The sequence below is a fragment of the Carlito syrichta genome, unplaced genomic scaffold (assembly GCF_000164805.1).
Source record: "Carlito syrichta isolate Samal-C Ts95f unplaced genomic scaffold, Tarsius_syrichta-2.0.1 Scaffold308914, whole genome shotgun sequence".
NCBI lineage: Eukaryota > Metazoa > Chordata > Mammalia > Primates > Tarsiidae > Carlito > Carlito syrichta.
In genome coordinates this window covers 44,937-67,138 of record NW_007253010.1, presented here as the reverse complement: position 1 = coordinate 67,138, position 22,202 = coordinate 44,937, and the positions used below count along the sequence as shown (strand labels likewise).

Sequence of the window (22,202 nt, the reverse complement as noted above, 5' to 3'; positions counted from 1 at the left end):
TTTTTTTTTTTTGAGTTGGAGTCTCACTTTGTCACCCAGGCTGGAGTGTAGTGGCACACTGCTCATGGTCACCACAGCCTTGACCTGCTGGGTTCAGGCAGTCCTTCCACCTCAACCTTCCAAGTAGCTGGAATCACAGACGCATGCCCCCATGCCTGGCTAATTTTTGATTTATTGTAGAGATGAGGTCTCACCAAGTTGCCCAGACTGGTCTCGCCCTGGGCTTTGGCAATCCTCTCACCTCAGCCTCCCAAAGTGTTAGGATTACAGACTTAAGCCACCACGCCTGGCATTTGATGAATTTTTGCAATGTTTTCTTCAGTTCTGCTTGTTGCTGGCTGTCCTGACCTCTCTTCATCAATGACACTTTGCCTTCTCTCAGAAATATGTTTAATCCATTTGTACACTGCCGTTTTCTTCATAGCATTATCCCCTTAAACTTGGAGTGACATGCCCTGATTTTACTTTCACTCTTATAAGTTTAACAAGAAATTTAATGTTTGTTCATTGCTCTGATTCAAACTCCGACATTCTGGCATCAACAGCTCATGGCCATTCCAGAAAAAGAATTCCAAGATTGCTTTATTTGACAGGTGGATTAGGTGCTGGCATCGGTGCATAGCTTCCCAAGGAGAAGGTGACCGTAGTGATATTCAGAAATAAAGTATGTGGCACTTTTTCTAGGACGAGTTCAGAAACTTATTTGTCAGACCTTATAATTACAGTTATTGAACAGTGTCATCAGCTTAAGGTATGAGTGGTTGCAGGAGGAGAAAGAGTATGTCAGAAAAGCTTTTTTTTCTTTTCTGTTGCATTATAATTTAATCTACTTGCACAAAAATTTGAAATTACAACTCCTCCCATCTCCTATTTTCTTTTCTTTTTTTCTTTTTTTGAGTTGGAGTCTCACTCTTGTCACCCAGGCTGGAGTGCGGTGGCATGCTCATGGCCACCGCAGCCTCGACCTGCTGGGCTCAGGCGATCCTTTCTTCCGCCTCAGCCTTTGAGGTAGCTGGAACTACAGACGCACACCACCACACGTGGCTAGTTTTTTGTGATGTATATAGAAACAAGGTCTCACCAAGTTGCTCAGGGTGGTCTCAAACCCCTGTGCTCAGGCAGTCCTCTCGCCTCAGCCTCCCAAAGTGCTAGGATTACAGACTGAGTCACTGCACCAGACTTCCTCTCATTTTCTAAGAGGAAGATTATGCATGCCTTCATTTTCAATTCTGCACTGTTACATTTGAACCATATTGTGAACTTTATATGATGGGTCAGTTTAGAATTCCCATGTAACACCTCAATTATATAATGGAAGCAATTTTTAAAACTGTGGAAGTTTTCATGCTAAAGATAAAAGCCATTTTTTATGGGCAACTTACTTTGGGTTACAACGTACCAGGTTGCTGTTATACTTTAAAATGTTGATCTCTTTTTTTCTTTATTTTTTTTTGAGTCAGAGTCTCACTCTGTCACCCAGGCTGGAATACAGTGGCACGGTCACGGCCATCGCAGCCTTAACATGCTAGGCTCAGGCAGTCATTCCACCTCAGCCTTCCAAGTAGCTGGAACTATAGGCGTGTGCTACCACGCCCGTCTTAGTTTTTTAAAATTTTTTTGTAGAGATGAGGGCTCACCAAGTTGCCCAGGCTGGTCTCAAACCCCTGAGCTCAGGCAGTCCTCTCACCTTGGCCTCCCAAAGTGCTGGGATTACAGGCTTGAGCCACTGTGCCTGGCCATAAAATGTTGATCTCTTTAAGTATCATGGACTCTGCACTGGCTTGTACTGCTAAAAAAAAAAAATGGATAACTATTAACAATCATTTAGATGACAACTATTTCACTTCAGAAGACTAACTATAGTGCCTCTCGGTTCTGTTTCTTATAAAATAAGAATTATAGCCGGGGTCAGTGGCTCAGCCTGTAATCCCAGTACTTTGGGAGACCGAGTCGAGTAAATTACCAGGGCCTGCAGGTTCAAGACCCACTCAGGCAAAAATTAGCCAGGCATGGTAGTGCGCACCTGTAGTTCCAGCTACTTGGAAGGTTGAAGTGGAAGAATCACCGGAACCCAGCAGGTCAGGGCTGCAGTGACTGGGAGCGTGCCACTACACTCCAGCCTGGGTGACAGTGAGACTCCAACTAAAAAAAAATAATAATAATAAAAATAAAATAATTATGTAACCAACTGCTTCCCATGGGATAAGAACAGTGGTAACAGTGGGTTCAACTGACTGTTACACAATTATGCTAATTATTTTATTAATTCAAAAGCACTTGACAAGGAAATATAAGTATGACTTCCAATAGGAATGTTTATATACCTGGACTTGGTACCAAGCTCACAGATTTGAGTTTGCAAGGAAAAACAGGCTTTCAAGTTAAACAACAATTTGTAACTAAAACTTTAATCCCAAGGATTCTCACAAAACATTTTGTAAATGACAGCATTGAAAAAAAAATCTTGCATAGTAACTCAGAGTTCAGCTCCACAATGTACCCTTAAAGTGGCAGGACACTGGTATTTTGAAATCTCAAATTTCCAAATAAAGAATATTACAGACAGCCATGTATTTATATACAGTGATCACACAGGAACTTACGATTTAATGCAAAGGTAAACTTTCTTCAAATTTATCAGATTCTATACCAATTCAGCAACCTCTGCCTAGGATAAAAGTTGTCATGTTTGAGGTAGTGACATTTGAGCATAGGCCAGAGAGATGCGTAACAGGCAGAAATTTGGGGAAAAAACTTTTCAGGCAGAAGAAACAGACGTAAATCCTTGATGTGAGATAGGTTATGTTGAAGGAACAAGAAGCTGGAGCTGAGAGAGTGAAGGGAGACTAGTAGGAGACAAGATATATAGACAGGCCTTTTTGATAAAGTTGTTAAGGCGGGTACAGCCTGCTGATATGAGCCAGGACAGGCTGTTCATTGTAATGGTGGAAAGGCCAGTGTGAGCACAGATACAACAAGATGGTAGATTCGATGGTGGGAAGTGAGTCAGTTCTTACTGATTGCTCTTGTTTTCTCTAGGAAGCATTGTTGGTTGAGAGTGAGAATGAGGGATGTTAGAGAAGATGTGAAATAATTGTATCACAGAGTGAGAAAGGGCATTTAGTTGTAAACATGGGATTGCTGGTCAGCACTGAATGCCTGTTTGAGATTTGTGGACATCAGTTAGCATGGTGCAAGCTGCCATAGGCAGAAAGTTGAATTTGATTTACGTTTTGCTTTCACCAGGTGATCATGGCAGATGGGAAAAAGCAAAGGTGGTATGACTCATATTCTTCTGTGAAATCTTCAAATGTTTTTGTAGTAAATGTTTTGAGCTAGTAAATGATATTCGCCCATTGCTTGATGCATTTTGTGGTACACAGAATTATCATAGATTCTTTTTGGAGCTAGAAGCAACCTAAGAGAACGTCTAATCCTGTGGTTCTAAACTGGGGCAGGGTGGGGGAAAGTATCATGTATCAGATTTGTGTGGCGAGCTTTTGACCTGGGAGACTGTCTCCCTCTTCAGCTAGACTTGGAAAGAGAGGAGTCCCAGAGGTGAAGTGAACGTTGGCAGCTGAGAAGAGAGCAGGTTAAGTTCCAAGGGCCTATGTCCAGTGTATAAGCTGATGCGGCTTGAAGAGGGAGCCAAATAGTAGGAAAGCCTGTGTTCTTTGATTCAGCTCATTTTACAGATGAAAAAAACTGATGCCCAGACAAGCTGGACAACTTCCATACCCAGGTGAAAACAGCCAGGATTAGAGTTCCATCTCCTAATGCCTGTGCACATACTGCCTGTCATTTTTATTGGTTTGTTTATAGTATTATACTAATCTGTTAACTAATTATTTCATATGAGTTTTTCAGAATAATATTAAAATTTTGACTTTCTGCCAATTGTCGCTAGAGGTAATAATTCTGATTTCACTGATTTTAATGTCCTTTTTTCCTGTTTTTTTTTTCCCTAACCCCCACTTTAGGGAACGGAAGTCAAAGCAATAACATATTCAGCAATGCAAGTCTATAATGAAGAGAAGCCAGAAGTTTTTGTGATCATTGATATTTAAGACACCAGAAAAAAAAGACACTCCTATAAATGACTGTTTTTTTCCTCTTCCTTTTTAGAGGATACCATGACTTAAATTCTGTAATATCTTTTGATATGTGAAAATTTGTAGAGTGTACATTTTTAATGTGAAGTGTGACTTTCTGAAATGAAAAATCAGGGCACAGTCTTGGCCTCTGTTTCTCAGATATTCAAATTTTAAAGAGTTCGTCAGTTCTTGTGGGATAGTTGTGGTCCCTCATTTGTTAATTCCCTGCTGTGGCATCAGGTGCCTCATGCCCTTCCAGTGGCATGCAAGCCCTCCAGCCTGGTCTCAGAAGGGACCACTGATGTAAGCAGCGGCCTGGGACTGACTCCAGTTTGAAAGAAGAGCCATTTGAGAAAACACATTTCTACACCTAGAATTTTGCTTTTCTTCCATGTTGTTTAAGACATATATTTTCTCTGTGTACATTAAGGGAGGTCATGTTTTAGATTACTATGGGAAGAGCCATCCTGAAACCAGTTGGTTTTCAGACAAGAAATAATTAGAAGACCTCTAGAAGTGGTCCTGATTTTCTCTTATTTTTTGTTTATTTGATTTTTTGAGTTGGAGTCTCACTCTGTCACCCAGACTGGAGTGCAATGGCCGCTTCTGGCCACCGCGGCCTCGACCTCCTGGGCTCCGGCAATCCTCCCGCCTCAGCCTTCCAAGTAGCTGGAACTACAGGCGTGTGCTGCCACGCCCGGCTAATTTTTGATTTGTTGTAGAGATGAGGTCTTGTCAAGTTGCCCAGGCGGGTCTCGAACCCGCGGGCACAGGCAATCCACTCACCTTGGACTCCCAAAGTGCTGGGATTACAGGCTGAGCCACCGAGCCCGGCCTATTTATTTATTTATTATTATTTTTTTGAGTTGGAGTCTCACTCTGTCGCCCAGACTGGAGTGCAGTGGCCGCTCCTGGTCACCACAGCCTTGACCTGCTGGGCACCGGCCGATCCTTCTGCCTCAGCCTTCCGAGTAGCTGGAACTACAGGCGCGCGCTACCACACCCAGCTAATTTTTTGATTTATTGTAGAGATGAGGTCTCACCAAGTTGCCCAGGCGGGTCTCGAACCCACGGGCTCAGGCAGTCCACTCACCTCAGCCTCCCAAGGCGTGGGATTACAGGCTGAGCCACCGAGCCTGGCTTCTCTCACTTTTTTTTAAAGCACTGATGATGACACTAATTTTCTCAAAAGAAAAATTCAGCCCTACACTTTACAAATGCACCCTTCCTTCTAACATGTAATTTTATTTTATTTTTATTTTGTACTTTTAAAAAATCCCTTCAATTTGACATTTTTATTGACTATATGCAAGTTACAGGCCTTGCTCACAATCCGGGATAGTTGTTACACAAACATTTGGAAACCAGGTGATACAGATTTTTCAGGGCAGCCTGGACTTCGAGAGTGTCAGCTCAATGGGTCGGCCAACCAAGCCCCAGAGAGGGTCATCTTGAGGGACTGGTAAGCCTAGCCCCAGAAGTGTTGGCACTAATGGGCTGACAAGCTAAGCCCTGAGAGTGTTGCTAGTTCCATGGGCTGGTAAGCCTAGCCCCCGGGGTATTGGCTCGTGATGGGTTGGCAAGCCAGGCCCTGAGAGTGTTGCTGGTTCAGTGGGCTGGCAAGCTTAGTCCCTGGAGTGTCTCAGCTTCAGAGTCTCACCTTCTTTCAGCAGCTCTCCTGGTTGAGCCGGCTCTGTCGACTGGCAAGCCAGCCTCTGGGGTACACGGCTTTTGGGTTCCAGTGATCTTCTGCAGCTCTTCAGGTCATAGCTCTTCAGGGTTGAGGTTCTTGTCTCATGCCCAGGAAGAATGAGGGACACGGGCAGCCAGAAAGTGAGAAGGCAGAATTTATTGAGAGGACAGAAAAGCTCCCACAGTGGGAGGGGACCCAAAGGGGTTGCCTGTAATTTTATTTTAAAGCTAGCATGTGTATACAGGTAGAGGAAGAAAAGGAGGATTTTTTTAAAATTTCTTTTTTGTTTTTAAATTATCTAAGCCATGAGTCTTAGCTTACCTCTTAAGGTTGATCAACCTTAAAATAGTCTGAACTTTTAAAAGTAGATGATTTTTAAAAAATGAAATGGCTTTAGTTTGATTTGTAACTTTTTCTAGTCTCTGTTGAATAAGTATTTTTGTATTTTTTTTTAGTCAGGAACTCACTCTGTTGCCCAGATTGGAGTACAGTGGCACAATCATACCACACTGTAGCCTCGATTTCCTGGGCTCAGCCACCCAGAGTAACTAGGACTACAGGCCTGCGCCACCACGTCTAATTTTTTTTTTTTGGTAAAATAACTCACTGTGTTGCTCAGGCTGGTCTCAAGCTCCTGGACTCAAGTGTTGCTTCTGCTTCAACCTCTCAAATTGCTGGGATTACAGTTGTGAGTCACTGTGCCTGGCCAATTGAAGTATTTTCTCTTGTGATTAGGTTTGTAGAATTGCTATTCACAAGAATGTGGGAAAAGATTGCCACTGGGTGGTGCTAGACATCATTATAGTATATTGAACTTGAACTAAACGGAAGGGATTAGCTATATGCTTTTATTTTTTTTTATTTATTTTTTTGAGTTGGAGTCTCACTGTTGCCCAGACTGGGGTGCAGTAGCCACTCCCAGCCACCGCAGCCTCGACCCGCTGGGCTCCAGTGATCCTTCCGCCTCAACCTTCCAAGTAGCTGGAACTACAGGCGCGTGCTACCACATCCGGCTAATTTTTTTATTTTGAGGTCTCACCAAGTTGCCCAGGCAGGTCTCGAACCCGCGGGCTCAGGCAGTCCACTCGCCTCAGCCTCCCAAGGTGCAGGATTACAGGCTGAGCCACCAAGCCCAGCTAGCTATGCTTTTAAATGCTCTCTCGGCACTATTATTTTTCTCTGGATATTTAACAGAAAATAGGGCTAATGAAGACTAGGCAAAGAGCCTGTGGTTTGAAAAACAGCTTTTTTTTTTTTTCTGAGTTGGAGTCTCACTCCGTAGCCTAGGCTGGAGTGCAGTGGCACACTCATGGCCACCCTAGTGTCAACCTGCTGGGCTCCAGTGATCCTTCAGCCTTAGCCTTCCAAGTAGCCGTAACTACCAGCATGTGCTACTACTCCTGGCTAGTTTTTTATTTATTGTAGAGATGAGGGCGTGTCCAGTTGTCCAGGCTGGTTTCAAAGCTGCAGGCTCAGGCAATCCACTTGCCTCAGCCTCCCAAATTGCTGGGATTACAGACTGAGCCACTGAGCCCGGTGAAAAGCAGCCCTTTAAGTGAATGAATATATAGCAGGATCACTGGAGTAATGCTTTTTAACCTTCTTTATCCTCAGGCACATTTTCTAAATTTGAATTGTAGCTCTTCAAGCAAAAACATCTAGAATATCCCCTTTACCTTTTATTAGGGCAGATTTCTGAGATGGGGCTCTTTTTTTCATGAACCACTTTGCATATCATGGGCTAAGGGTTTAATTGTGACAATGAACAATGGAATACTATGAAGGCAATGGAAGAACCAAACCCAAAGTAAGAAGAACATGAAAGTTGGGATATATTAAAACCAAGTGGGGCACAGACTTGCCTAGGAAAAAATTGTGAGTTAGCCATATCTCTTACTGTCAGCACAAGCTATCCTGTAGTCTTAGCACTATGGGAGCCTGAGGTGGGAGGATACCTTAAGGCTAGGAGTTCAAGACCAGCCTGGACAACGTAATGAGGCTCTCAACAAAAAATTTAAAAACTAGCCGGGTGTGGTAACATTCACTTGTAGTCCCAGCTACTTGGGAGGCTGAGGTGGGACAATCGCTTGAGCCTAGGAGTTGGACATTGCAGTGAGTCATGACCATGTTGCTGTACTTTAGCCTGGGCAACAGAGTGAGACTGTCTCTAAGAAAAATAAAAGTCATTATGTAATATAATTATATTTTTAATTTTTATTTTAACGTAAATTCAAATTTTAATTAGTGTTTACATATGCCAAAATGAAGGTTCTGAATAGAGGGAAAGTGAATGATGTTACCTTTTATATGTAGAGTTAGTATTGTTGGTCCATCAGTAGCAATGCAGTTTAGTTTATTTATTTTTTGAGACAGGCTCTTATTCTGTCGCCGAGGCTGGAGTGCAGTGGCACAATCCTGGCCCACTGCAGCCTCGACTTCCTGGGCTCAAGCAATCTTCTTATCTCCGCCCACCAGGTAGCTAGGACTACAGGTACGCGCCACCGTGCCTGGCTAACTTTTGTATTTTTTGTTGAGATGAGGTCTACTGTGTTGCCCAGGCTGGTCTTGAACTGCTGTGCTCAAGCGATTCTCCTGCACCGGCCTCCCAAAGTGCTGGGATTACAGGGGTAAACCACTGTGTCCAGCCTGTTTAGTTTACTGAAATGGTTGCACTGGCTGTCACCAGACTCTTAACCTGGTTTCACATAACCATTGGTCCCCATTGCAGAGCTAGCTGGTTTAAGTGGGAACTGAATGTTATCCTCACATGAAAACTCTGTTCTAGTTAGAAATGTCTCAGCCGGGCTCGGTGGCTCAGCCTGTAATCCCAGCATTTTGGGAGGCCGAGGTGAGTGGATTGCCTGAGCCCGCGGGTTCGAGACCACCTGGGCAACTTGACGAGACCTCATCTCTACAACCAATCAAAAATCAGCCAGGCGTGGTAGCGCACGCCTGTAATTCCAGCTACTTGGAAGGCCGAGGCGGGAGGATCGCCGGAGCCCAGCAGGTCGAGGCTGCGGTGGCCGGGAGCGGCCATTGCACTCCAGTCTGGGTGACAGAGTGAGACTCCAACTCAAAAAAAAACACCTCACATTTGCCAAATACCGACTAGATTCCAGCATCGTTCCCATTTAAAAGGAGGAAGTGGAGGCTTGAAAAGTTGAATGACCCAAAAGCCACACCACGACTCAGGGGCAGCGGGAACTCGGGCCTACGCAGTCGGATGCTGCGTAAGGTGCCCAGGAGCGTCACCTACTGCCGAGAGTGAGTCTATCTTATCCCCACTCTAGGAAAAGCTATTATTTGTTGTTTACGTTCGGTGGCGATATGTTCTGTGCGACAGAGCGCTTCACCGTCGCCGGCGCCCCAACTCCCCCAACCCAGCGGGGACCACGCCCACAGCTCGCAACTCCACGGCGGCCAGTAAGAGGCTTCGGCGCCCCGGGAGTCCGCAGGCGAGCCAATAGGAACCGCGAAAAGGCGTCGGGGGCGGGACCTGGACTCTGGGGCGGGCCACTCCCGGCTGGGAAGCGACTCCTGCGCCTCGCCGTCGGTCGCAGGCACCGCAGTGGCTTCTCCAGGTTTGCCCTGCATGCCTGACTGGCCTCTTTTTTCTTTCTTCTTCTTTCCTTCCCTCCTTTTCTTTTTGAGGTCATGACTCTTTAAAAGAAGAATAGTGAGCAACAAGCTTTTAATCCGACAGCCCTGTGTGGTAGGTACTATTGCGAACACTTGACAGACCTGAGAACGGAGGCTTAGAGTGGCGAAGTGACGCATAGACATAAACACCCATATATTGGAAGGTAAGGAATTTATAGCGACTTCTGGAACCCCTGCCACCTGCAGGGTAGAGGAATGAAATGAAGCCCTGGAGGAACTTTACATTCCAGTTAGGGGGACGCACACGTGGTCAGTGATGATGCGGGGTAGGAAGTAGCAAGAGCCAGAGTTACAGGCATTCATTCAACAGATACCTGGTATCTAACATCTGCAGCCTCTTCCAAGCTCCCAGATACCAGGTATCTAACATCTGCAGCCTCCTCCAAGCTGGATGGAATTCAGACAAATGATTTGGGCAGGGAGTATATAACATTTACTATCTTTGTTTTTACATAAAAGTGAGCATAGATAATATGTAAATAACTATGTGTTTTTTAAATTTTGTTTTGTTTTGTTTTTTTGGAGTTGGAGTCTCATTCTGTCACCTAGGCTCACAGCCACCGCAGCCCCGACCTGCTGGGCTCAGCGATCCTTCTGCCTCAGCCTTCCAAGTAGCTGGAACTACAGGCGTGCACCACCACACCCGGCTAATTTTTCCTGATTTATTGTAGAGACGAGGTCTCGCCAAGTTGCTCAGACTGGTCTTGAAGCCCTGGGCTCAGGCACTTCTCTCACCTCCGCCTCCCAAAGTGCTGGGATTACAGGACCAGACTTCTTCTTTTTTTTTTTTTTTTTTGAGTTGGAGTCTCACTCTGTCGCCCAGACCGCCTCCGGCCACCGCAGCCTCAACCTACTGGGCTTCAGGTGATCCTTCCGCCTCAGCCTTCCAAGTAGCTGGAGCTACAGGCGCGTGCTACCACACCCGGCTAATTTTTTGATTTATTGTAGAGATGAGGTCTTGCCAAGTTGCCAGGCGGGTCTCGAACCCGCGGGCTCAGGCAATCCACTCACCTCAGCCTCCCAAAGCACTGGGATTACAGACTGAGCCACCGAGCCCTGTTCCTTTTTTTTTTTTTTTTAAACATAAACCCAAAATATTGGGCCGTGGGATGCCAGTGCTTATAGGAGCTGTTTTCCACTGCTGTGTTACTTGTGTATTTTTCCCTTCCGGATATAGAAGAGTTTAAGCCAACTCAAATACGCAGCAAAAGGCACAGTATCTATTTTTATTTTATTAGTGTGTAGCCTTTTTAAATATGCAAGAAAGTGCCAGTTCATCATTAGAGGAAATTTATTTTGTAGGAGACTGAAGGAATATACTTGTTTGTCATGTGTATATTGCAAACATAACCTTAAAAGTGGGAATAAAAATGGTACTCTATTCAAGTCGTGTTTTAAGTTTGGTTTTTTTTTTAGTTGGAGTCTCACTCTGTCACCCAGACTGGAGTGCAGTGGCCGCTCCCAGCCACCGCAGCCTCGACCTGCTGGGCTCCGGCAATCCTTCCTCCTCAGCCTTGCAAGTAGCTGGAACTATAGGCGCGCGCTACTACGCCCAGCTCATTTTTGATTTATTGTAGACGTGGGGTCTCGCCAAGTTGCCCAGGCGGGTCTCAAACCCGCTGGCTCAGGCAATCCACTCACCTCAGCCTCCCAAAGCGCGGGATTACAGGCTGAGGCACCGAGCCCGTTTTTTTTTTTTTTAAATTGGAGTCTCACTCCGTCGCCCAGGCTGGGGTGGAATGGCACACTCACAGTCACCTCAGCGTCCACCTGCTGGGCTCCTGCAATCCTTGCACCTCAGCCTTGCAAGTAGCCAGAACTACAGACATGCGCTATCATGCCCAGTTAACTTTTTTTTTTTTTTTTGAGTTGGAGTCTCATTCTGTCACTCAGACTGGAGTGCAGTGGCCAGTCCCAGCCACCCCATCGACCTGCTGGGCTCCGGTGATCCTTCCGCCTCAGTCTTCCAAGTAGCTGGAACTACAGGCGCGCGCTACCATGCCCGGCTAGTTTTTTTATTTATTGTAGAGATGTCTCACCAAGTTGCTCAGGCGGGTCTCGAACCCGCGGGGTCAGGCAATCCACTCACCTCAGCCTCCCAAAGGCGCGGGATTACAGTCTGAGCCACCGAGCCCAGCTCAGTTAACTTTTTTAAAAATTTATTTTATTATTATTTTTTTCTGAGTTGGAGTCTCACTCCATCGCCCAGGCTGTAGTGTTGTGGCATGCTCACGGCCACCGCAGCCTCGACCTACTGGGCTCAGGCAATCCGTCAGCCTCAGCTTTCCAAGTAGCTGGAACGACAGGCACGCGCCACCATGCCCGGCTAATTTTTTGATTTATTGTAGAGATGAGGTTTTACCAAGTTGCCCAGCCTGGTCTCGAACCCATAGGCTCAGGCAATCCTTTCACCTCGGCCTTCCAAAGTGCTGGGATTATAGGCGTGAGCCACCACGCCTGGCTTAATTTTTTTTTATTGTAGAGAGGAGGTCTTGCCAAGTGAAGTGAAATTTTGAAAAACATTAAGTGTTTTCCTGGACTGGGTATCTGTATTCTAAAGCTTTTCCTTAATGATAGGCTTGAGAACCAATGCATCTCATCAACAAGGGTATCTGCATGATCAATGTTTATATACCTAACCCTGAAATGTACCCCACATCCTTGTAGTTAAAAAAAAAAGAGACTTTCAACGGACTGAAAGGTCAGGTAGTCCTACCACCTCTCTTTAGTATCTGTATTGAGAGAGGACAGAGGGAACCCTTGAATAAGGGCCTTATTTTGCATGTTAAAAACCCTGGGAGGCCAGGCTGAGTCTGTAATCCCAGCACTTTGGGAGGCCGAGGCGAGTGGATTGCCTGAGCCCACAGGTTTGAGACCAGTCTGGGAAACTTGGTGAGACCTTGTCTCTACAATAAATAGAAATTAACTGAGGTGGTAACGCGCGCCTGTAGTTCCAGCTACTTGGAAGGTTGAGGTGGAAGGATCGCCGGAACCCAGTAGGGCAAGGCTGTGGTGGCCGGGAGCGGCCCTGCACTCCAGTCTGGACGACAGAGTGAGACTCCAACTCAAAAAAAGAACAAAAACAAAACTGGGAAACTTAAAAAAAAATACTTCCACCCAAGCCCCATCTGCCAGAGACTCTGATTTGCCTAGGCATCTGCATTTTTAAAGGTTCTGTAGGTGATGCTCATATGCAGCCAAAGTTGAGAACTCTGGTCTAGGCAGAATGTTGTATTTTTTTTTCCTTATGGACTGAATAAAAATAAGTTACTCTTTTAATAAAGGAATTAAGTCATTGTAAGTAATATCAACAAGGAAATAAAAGATTTTCCCAATGGGAAAATAAAGAAACTACATAATGTAATTGTGTATCCGTAAATCTGAAAGAGCAAGGCAGACAAAGTATAATAAATTCTTGGGTGTACTTTCTAAGCTGTATTCAACATAATCATGTTTGACTTGATCTAATTAAGACCAAAGGTAAAGAGGTAACTGGCATTTCCCTGGTTGTGCAATGGCTTTTGTTGGTGTGAAAAAAACAAAAAGGAATGGGAAAAGGGCTTATCATACTGTTTCAGTAATTTTAAAAACTCTAGCTTCTCTATGTGTTATTACTTATTAAGACTGTACTTAAATGTTTGACTTTTTGGAGACATTAATACAGTTCTGTGGGGAGAAGGCTAACGTGAAAATGAAGTTTATGAATCCTCTGTGGTCCGTTCATGGCTCCATTAGCATGAATAGTAAAGTAACGCCTGTATCAGAATATTAATTATACTTCACAATATATAAAACAGTTGGCTAGATACTGCCATTTCTGTGATAACCTGAATTTTATCATTAAAACTCTTACAACTAAAGTCACATCCTTTACATAACATTTATTCTATATAGGATTTATCCACATACAGTGATGTCACCTTCAAAACAATTGACTGTTACTTGCGTAAAATCATCTTATAAAATAGGGTGATACACAATACATCTCAGTGAATGAACCTGGCGTTCTAGGATTCAGAAAACCTGACCATTCTAATTCCTATTTTTGCTATTTCACTGGGTTGTCTTAGGTAGGTTGCTTTACTGTACTGTGCCCCAATTTCTTAACCTTTCATGTGGGATAACTTCATAGATATGTAAAGAATAACATTAAAAATATGCGCTTTGCAAATATAAAATGCTATATAAATGATAAATAGTAATACTGATACACTCTAATATCAAATAACATAGACCTTTCTATTTATAATCTAAAGTTTGGATCGCATGTCTCTATTATTATCACTCTTCCCAGTTAAACACATCATAGGCTGTACTGCTTTTAGTCATTTTCCATACTATTCATTTTAGGATTAAAGAATGTATTTTTTAAAACTAGTATGAGTGGAAATTTCAATATATCTTGGCATGACTTGGCAAAATAACTTTCATGAATTGAGTTATGAGTTCATTTTCTTTTTTTTTTTCCAAGTTGAAGTCTTACTCTGTCGCCCAGGCTGAAGTGCAGTGGCACGCTTACAGCCACCCCGGCATCAAACTGCCAGGCTCCAGCGAACCTTCCGCCTCAGCCTTCCAAGTAGCCGGAACTACAGGCGTGCGCTACCACACCCGGCTAATTTTTTGATTTATTGTAGAGACAAGGTCTCACCAAGTTGCCTGGGTTGGCTCGAATCCATGGACTCAGGGAATCCTCTTGTCTCGGCCTCCTGAAGTGCTGGGATTACAGGCTGAGCCACCAAGCCCGGCCTGAGTTCATAAGTAATTGAAACATCAAACTTTTTTCAACCATTAAGCAGTACTTGTCCACACAAAAAAAGCAGTAACTACGCTTATTTTGATACATTACTTGAAATTATAATATTGAAAAATTTGTTTGTTTGTTTTTTGAGTCGGAGTCTCACTCTGTTGCCCAGACTGGAGTGCAGTGATACGCTCACAGCCACCGAAGTCTCGACCTGCTGGACTCAGGTGATCCTTTTGCCTCAGCCTTCCAAGTAGCTGGAACAACAAGCATGCACCACCACACCTACCTAATCTTTTTGATTTATTGTAGAGATGAGAGCTCACCAAGTTGCCCAGGCTGGTCTCGAACCTGCAGGCACAGGCAATCATCTTAGCTAGGCTTCCCCAAGTGCTGGGATTATAGGTGTGAGCCACCATGCCCAGCCAGAAAAATTTGTTCTTAAACAGTCTTAAAATCTGATAACTATATAAAGAACATTGTATGCTAAGGATGTGATCTACTTCACTTAAAGACCATATGGTTACCTGCTTACAAGCACAGTAATAGGAGTCGCATAGTGAGACTAAGTGCTCAAAGGAAATTCAAGAAATTATCTAGTTCCATGGTTTTCCAATGTTGTGCTCCTGAGTTTGGCAGAGGTGTCTGGGGAAAGGCTCATGGGAGCTTTAATTAGAGCAGCTCTAATTTTAGAGTTTATTCCTTAAATGTTGAGCTTCTCTATGAAACAATTCATTTGAGGGTTTTTTTGTTTTGTTTTTTGAAATGGAATCTCACTCTGTTGCCCAGGCTGGAATGCAGCAGCACACTTATGGCGACCACAGCCTCAACATGCTGGCTCAGGCAATCCTTCTACCTCAGCCTTCCAAGAAGTTGGAACTATAGGCGAATAGGCGAGCGCTACCACACCACTAATCTGATTTACTGTAGAGACTAGGTCTCACCAAGTTGCCCAGGCTGGTCTCGAACCCCTGGGCTCAGGCAGTCCTCTTGCCTTGGCCTCCCAAAGTGCTAGGATTACAGGCTTGAGCTACTGTTCCCGGCCTAGGGGGTTTTTTTTTGTTTGTTTTTTTTGAGTTGAAGTCTCACTCTGTCACCCAGGCTGGAGTGCAGAGTGGCATGCTTATGGTCACTGCAGCCTCGAGCTGCTGGGCTCTGGTGATTCTTCCGCTTCAGTCTTCCAAGTAGCTGGAACTATAGGCATGCACCACCACGCCTGGCTAATTTTTTGATTTATTGTAGAGATGAGGTCTTACTAAGTTGTCTAGGCTGATCTTGAACCCCATGGACTCAGGCAGTCCTCTCACCTGGCCTCCCAAAGTGCTGGTATTATAGGTGTAAGCCACCATGCCTGGTCCTTGAGGAGTTTTTTGAGTAAAAAAAAAATTCTTTTAAACTGTTGATCTAGTCCATTTTGTTTCCTCAAGTCACTAGACAAGACTGCAGTGGTATGATTTTGTAAAACTTCATCCTATCAACTAGACAGTGTTGAGGACAGTACTTAGAAGGGCATTCAGAAGCTGATCAACAAAATTCCTGAAAGAGCAAACTTGATTCTAACAAACCCCTGATGTAGAAAAAAATCCTTGGTATAAATAAAGCTTATTTGAACAAATTGTACCCCATGTAACATTTGCCCACATTTAAAAGCCAAATAATAAAATTTTCTCAAATCATTAATACACAGGCTCACTCTAGAAAATAACTGGTCTATAAAGTCATATATATATATATATATATATATACACACACATAATAACTAGAGTCATTATTTACAACTTACAAACATGTCTTAAATGTCCTTCTTTTATGATGCTAAAATGACAGAACAGATGCTCTACCTAGTTTGCCGAACTTGAAAGCTATTTTGTGGGGATGGTCTGATGCTTGTCATAAACAATTATGGAAAAAGCATTATTTCTGAAAAGGCAATTACATTGCTGGTGGCACTGTGTTCAGTGGACTTTGCTGACACTCATGCTAATGTATGTAAAGTTGCATGCATAAGATAATAGCATAAAAGAACATTTAGATCATAGACTAAAGTGCATTCGAATATACACATGCAAGCACGACTTCTTTTCTATGGATAAAGCTCAAACCAGCCATTTTTCCTATTGGGCCCAACAACTTAAAATCAGGTTATAATTTTAAAAGGTGTTAGTATCACTCTGGTAAGACTAGAGAATGACAAGTGTTTCTTCTCTCATTTGGACACAACTTAACTGTTAAGAATCCTGATTTAGGAATGGTCATGTTGGGAGAACAATGAATTCAGTGCACATGATCCAGTCTTGAAGCAAATGGAAATTTGTCATTAGGGGAATCTTGAAAAAGCTTCCATTAAATACCACAAAACTAAGTGGTTATTCATCTATTTCTAAAAAAAACTTTTTTTTTTTTTTGAGTTGGAGTCTCACTCTGTCGCCCAGACTGGAGTGCAGTGGCTGCTCCCGGCTACCGCAGCCTCGACTTGCTGGGCTCCGGTGATCTTTCCGCCTCAACCTTCCAAGTAGCTGGAACTACAGGCACACGCTATCACGCCTGGCTAATTTTTTGATTTTTATTGCAGAGATAAGGTCTCGCCAAGTTGCCCAGGTGGGTCTCGAACCCACGGGCTCAGGCAATCCACTCACCTCGGCCTCCCAAAGCGCAGGATTACAGGCTGAGCCACCGAGCCCAGCCAAAAAAAACTTTAAAGAAATGTACTATTTTAGCCCACAAATTGGTATCAAGGATAATCACTAATGAAAGAACAAGAGAAAATAATAACAAAAAAGTATCATCTTGAGGTATGTCATAGCATTTAAAAATACAGTAAAATACATGAAGCTTTTCTTATCACAACTGAATTATATCAAGCTTCATTGTGATAACTTGCAGAGATCTTTATGAAGCTCAGTTCTTTACTTCTAGCATTTAGATTTATCTTTTAGAACTAAAATATGCTTCTCCAATTTAGCTGTAATTTTGGAATGTTTCATAATTCACACAAGGGAGGAGTTTAAACCTTTCTCCTGTATACTAGAAGAAAAGTTTGTTTTGAAAATATTACATAAACAAGAGAAGCAAAAATGATCAAAGCATTTAAATGAATTATCTGTTCAAATAGTTTTATATTTTAAATTTACATATAAATAACTTGACACACAAAAAATATCAACAGGTACTCGAGAGACATTACTCGGTATTATTTGAATACCTTTAGATCAAGATATTATATGTTGTTGAACATAATTAAGTTCTCCTTTCATTCTTTCTCATTCTGATTGACTTATTTTTATAACTACTGCCGATTGGTAAGGTTTGACTTCAATTCTTTGCCATTTCAGGAGACATACAGGGAGAAACAGTTGAGAGAGGATTGTTTAACATTAGAACCTGTCTGATCAAGAGTGCTAGCTCTTAAGTTTTCTGGCCTTAATTTCCTCACTTACAAATCAGAGATGATATATACCTCACTGATTAAGTGAGAAAATATGTGAGAGCACTTTATTAATAATATGGTACCACATAAATGTTAGAAATTCCTCCTAAGTACTGGTAAGAACTTCTTAGTTTGGTTTCTTCTTTAGAGAGGAAGATAACCATATCGGCAGGTCTTTTTCACAAGCTACCGTGACTTTTAGACAGTATTAGTTTCTTGCTTTAAGAAAATGATATCTGCATATAATCTTTGGTCTGCCTCTACTCTAATTTTTTAAATACTGATGACACAAGAGTATTTTTAATTTAGTGACAAAAATTTCAAATATGAACAATTTCGAACATTTTAGTCTTCTACCATAATCCTAAAGCATTTAGGATATCAGAATAGTGATATGTTGTTTTGGGTCTCAGAGTAATGGAAACTTATTAGTTCAGTCAGGTGGGTTATCAGACCCTTTTTTTCCTTTTAGAAACAGTCTCCTTCTGTTGCTCAGGTTGGAGTATAGTGATGTGATAAGGGCTCATTTTAGTCTTAAATTCCTGGGCTTAAGGAATCCTCCTGCCTCAGCCTCCTGAGTAGCTTGGACTACAGGTACACACCACCACACCCATGTAATTCTTTTATTTTTTCGTAGAGATTGTGTCTCACCATGTTGCCCAGGCTGGTCTCAAATGCCCAGCCTCAAGAAATCATCCTGCCTCAGCCTCCCAAAGTACTGAGATTATAAGCCTGAGCCAGGACTCTTACCTGATTCTCTGTGAAATTCAACATGTTTTTGGAACACCTTGAAACTGTCTTACATAAAGTTTGGTTGTGGTAATTTTATTTAAAATACTTTCTTTGAAAAAAGCTTGCTAAGTGGATCTTCCGATATTAAAAGAGAAAAAAAGGTATCTATAATAAAAGCAAGAGGATTGTAATAAAAGAGGATAATTGTTCATCCATCATGCCATCTCAAGCTAATTCTTTCTTTCCAGTGCAGCAACATATTTTAGGGCAACAAAGTTCAGAATGGATACAATGGTCTGTTCAGAAAGCATGCAAGTTATATCAGGTCATTCTTCAAAGTCAGTATAATAAATGTTAACCAGACTCTGACCATAGAGAGAGATACAGGAAGTCAATGTCAATTGCAGTCATGTCAGCTCTGTTGGTTCACATTACAGCTACCTAATGTTGGGCTTTATTTCCTTTTCTTCTTCTTCACTATCATCAACCTGTTGGATGACCAGATCAGCAGACCCATCCTCTACAATCTCCACGTAGGATCTATTCTCATCTTCGCTCAAGTGCCATCTGGAATCCTTATCTCCATCTGATGGGGACATAAGATGTTGTTCAGCTTCCAAATCAATGGGGAGGCTGTCTATGCCAACTTCAGCAAGGCACTCATTACACAGTCTGTAGCGCCTGGTTCCCTCCTGTACCACTTGCCCTGTGAGATCAGTCACATGGCGTTTGCATTTTCTGCAGATGAGTTTACATGCCTGGTGAATCTGTGTAGGGATTCAAATAGTGATAAAAAATGATTTTTCAAAAGCAGAACAGTTTGATATTTTAGGCACCAGTTCATAAACTTAAGATGTTCAAAGGCATGCATTAAATTCAAATTAACATTTGATCATAGGTTTTAGTGATAACTGATGTCACTGAAATATTAGACATCGACTTCTTCTAAATAATGGCTATCATGTTTTTCATTATTACTATTAAATAATAATTTCATGTATTCCTTAATCCAATAGTATTTTGATATCTGAGGTTACAAAGGGATACCTTCCCAGAATAATGATTATAAACACTTACTATGTGCCATGTATTGTTTTAAGGACCTTACCTTACATATCCTTTTTTATTTTTTATTTTTTTTTAGTCACTCTGTTGCTCAGGCTGGAGTGCAGTGGCATGCCCATGGCAACCACAGCTGGGCTCAGAGGATGCTTCCAGGCTTCCAAGTAGTTGGAAACACAGGCATGTGCCACCATGCCCAGCTGATTTTTTTATTTATTGTAGAGACAAGGTCTTGCCATGTTGCTTGGCTGGTCTTGAACCCCTGGGCTCAGGCAATCCTCTCATCTATGCCTCCCAAATGGCTGGGATTACAGGCACAAACCACTGTGCCCAGCCTAGGACTTTACAAGTCTTAATTCAAGATGAAAAAAAATAGGCCAGGTGTGGTGGGGTGTGGTGGCTCACGCCTATAATCCCAGCACTTTGGGAGGCTGAGGTGAGAGGATAGCCTGAGCCCACGGGTTCCAGACCAGCCTGGGCAACTTGGCGAGACCTCATCTCTACAATAAATCAAGAAAGATTAGCCGGATGTGATGCCTGTAGTTCCAGCTACTTGGAAGGTTGAGGTGGAAGTATCACCTGAACCCAGCAGGTCGAGGCTGCGGTAGCTCTGAGTGTGCCGCTGCACTCCAACCTGGGTAACAGAGTGAGACTCTGACTCAAAAAAAAAAAAAAAAAAACAAAGAAAAGAAATAAGTTTCATCTGAGTGTAAAATTTTTGTTATTTTGTTAGGGAAAGAAAAAATATTTCCCTAAATTTAAATGTATCATTTTTTTCAATAAAAGGATTACTTGCCATTTTTATTAATAAAAGATCTGGGCAACCCCCTTGGGTCCCCTCCCACTGTGGGAGCTTTTCTGTCCTCTCAAGAAATCCTTTCTTAAAAAAAAAAAAAAAGATCTGGTAGAAAGAAAACCATACTAAGAATTAAAAGGGCTGGGCAGCAGTGGCTCATACTTGTAATCCTAGCACTTTGGGAGGCAGAGGCAAGAGGATTGCCTGAGCCGAGGGGTTCACAACTAGCCTGGGCAACCTTGTCTCTACAATAAACCAATAAAAGCTGGGCACCGTGGCTCACGCTTGTAATTGCAGCACTTTGGGAGGCTGAGGCGAGAGGACTGCCTGAGTCCATGGGTTTGAGACCAGCCTGGGCAACTTGGCTAGACCTTATCTCTACAATAAATCAAAAAACTAGCCAGGCATGCTGGTGTGCGCTTGTGGTTCCACCTACTGGAAGGCTGAGGCAGAAAGATTGCATGAGCCCAGCAGGTCGAGGCTGTGGTGGCCGCGAGCATGCCAATGTACTCTAGCCTGGGCGACAGAGTGAGACTCCGACTCAAAAAAAAAAGTAGGATATTTTATAAAACAATTAGCTCAGGATTTTCAGTATCAGTGTTATGCAAAAAACAAAACAAAACAAAGGTGGGAAAGAGAATACCATGCTAGATTAAAAACGTACTTAAGGGGTCAGGCATAGATAGTGGTTCAACCTGCAATCCTATCACTTTAAGAGGCCAAGGCAGGAAGATTGTTTGAGCTCAGGAATTGGAGACCAGCCTGGGCAATATAGTGAGACCTTGTATCTTTTTTTTTTTTTTTTTTGAGTAGGAGTCTCTGTCGCCCAGGCTGGAGTGCAGTGGCACACTCACGGCCACCACAGCGTCAACCCGCTGGACTCAGGTGATCCTTCCGTCTCAACCTTCCAAGTAGCTGGAACTACAAGGATGTGCTACCACGCCTGACTAATTTTTTTATTTATTGTATAGATGATGTCTTGCCAAGTTGCACAGGCTGGTTTTGAACCCGTGGGCTCAGACAATTCTCTCACCTCAGCCTCGCAAATTGCTGGGATTACAGGTTTGAGCGACCATGCCTGGCCTATCTTTTTTTTTAATTGAGTAGGAGTCTCACTCTGTCACCCAGGCTGAACTGCAGTGGCACGCTCACAGCCACCACAGCCTCAATGACCTGCTGGGCTCAGGCAATCCTTCTGCCTCAGCCTTCCAAGTAGCTGGAACCACAGGCAGATGCTACTACACCCAACTAATTATTTTATTTATTGTAGAGACAAGGTCTTGCCAAGTTGCCCAGGCTGGTCTCAAACTCCTGAGCTCGGGGAATCCTCTCGCCAGTGCTAGAATTACAGGTGTGAGCCACTGTAACCAGCAAGAAATTATTTTAAGTGACCTATTGACTTTAAAATTAAAGAGACCTATAATTCGGGCTACTTGGAAGGCTGAGGCGGAAGGATCACTGGAGCCCAGCAGGTCGACACTGGGGTGGCCGTGGGCGTGCCACTGCACTCCAGCCTGGGGGACAGAGTGAGACTCAAACTTAAAAAAATAAAATGAAAGAGAGCTTTTATTTTTTTTACTTTTTGAGTTGGAATCTCACTCTGTTGCCCAGGTTGGAGTGCAGTGGCACGCTCACAGATACCGCAGCCTCAACCTGCTGGGCTCAGGTGATCCTTCTGCCTCAACTTTCCAAATAGCTGGAACTTCAGGCATGTGCTACCATGCCAGCTAATTTTTTACAAAAATTTACTGTAGGCCGGGCTTGTTGGCTCTGCCTGTAATCCTGCACTTTGGGAGGCCAAGGTGAGTGGATTCCCTGAGCCCGCGGGTTCGAGACCCGCCTAGGCAACTTGATGAGACCTCATCTCTACAATAAATCAAAAAATTAGCCGGGCGTGGTAGTGTGTGCCTGTAATTCCAGCTTACTTGGAAGGCTGAGGTGGAAGGATCACCGGAGCCCAGCAGGTCGAGGTTGCGGTGGCCGGGAGCGGCCACTGC

General features: G+C 43.3%; 2 protein-coding genes across 7 annotated transcripts in view; one reads left to right on the top strand and one right to left on the bottom strand.

The window, feature by feature from the left end:
* The window catches only part of ZBTB8OS (zinc finger and BTB domain containing 8 opposite strand), a 27,087-nt gene extending 22,798 nt beyond the window's left edge, over positions 1-4,289 (top strand). For all 6 annotated transcript variants that reach the window (XM_008066397.2, XM_021716752.1, XM_008066396.2 and 3 more), the window contains one exon: positions 3,981-4,289. In XM_008066397.2, coding sequence (XP_008064588.1) covers positions 3,981-4,027 — 47 coding nt within the window. In that variant the 3' untranslated portion in view covers positions 4,028-4,289. The remainder of the gene's footprint in view (positions 1-3,980) is intronic.
* A 14,130-nt stretch (positions 4,290-18,419) lies between these two features.
* ZBTB8A (zinc finger and BTB domain containing 8A) overlaps positions 18,420-22,202 on the bottom strand; it is a 41,005-nt gene continuing 37,222 nt past the window's right edge. The window contains exon 4 of the mRNA XM_008066395.1: positions 18,420-19,114. Coding sequence (XP_008064586.1) covers positions 18,785-19,114 — 330 coding nt within the window. The 3' untranslated portion in view covers positions 18,420-18,784. The remainder of the gene's footprint in view (positions 19,115-22,202) is intronic.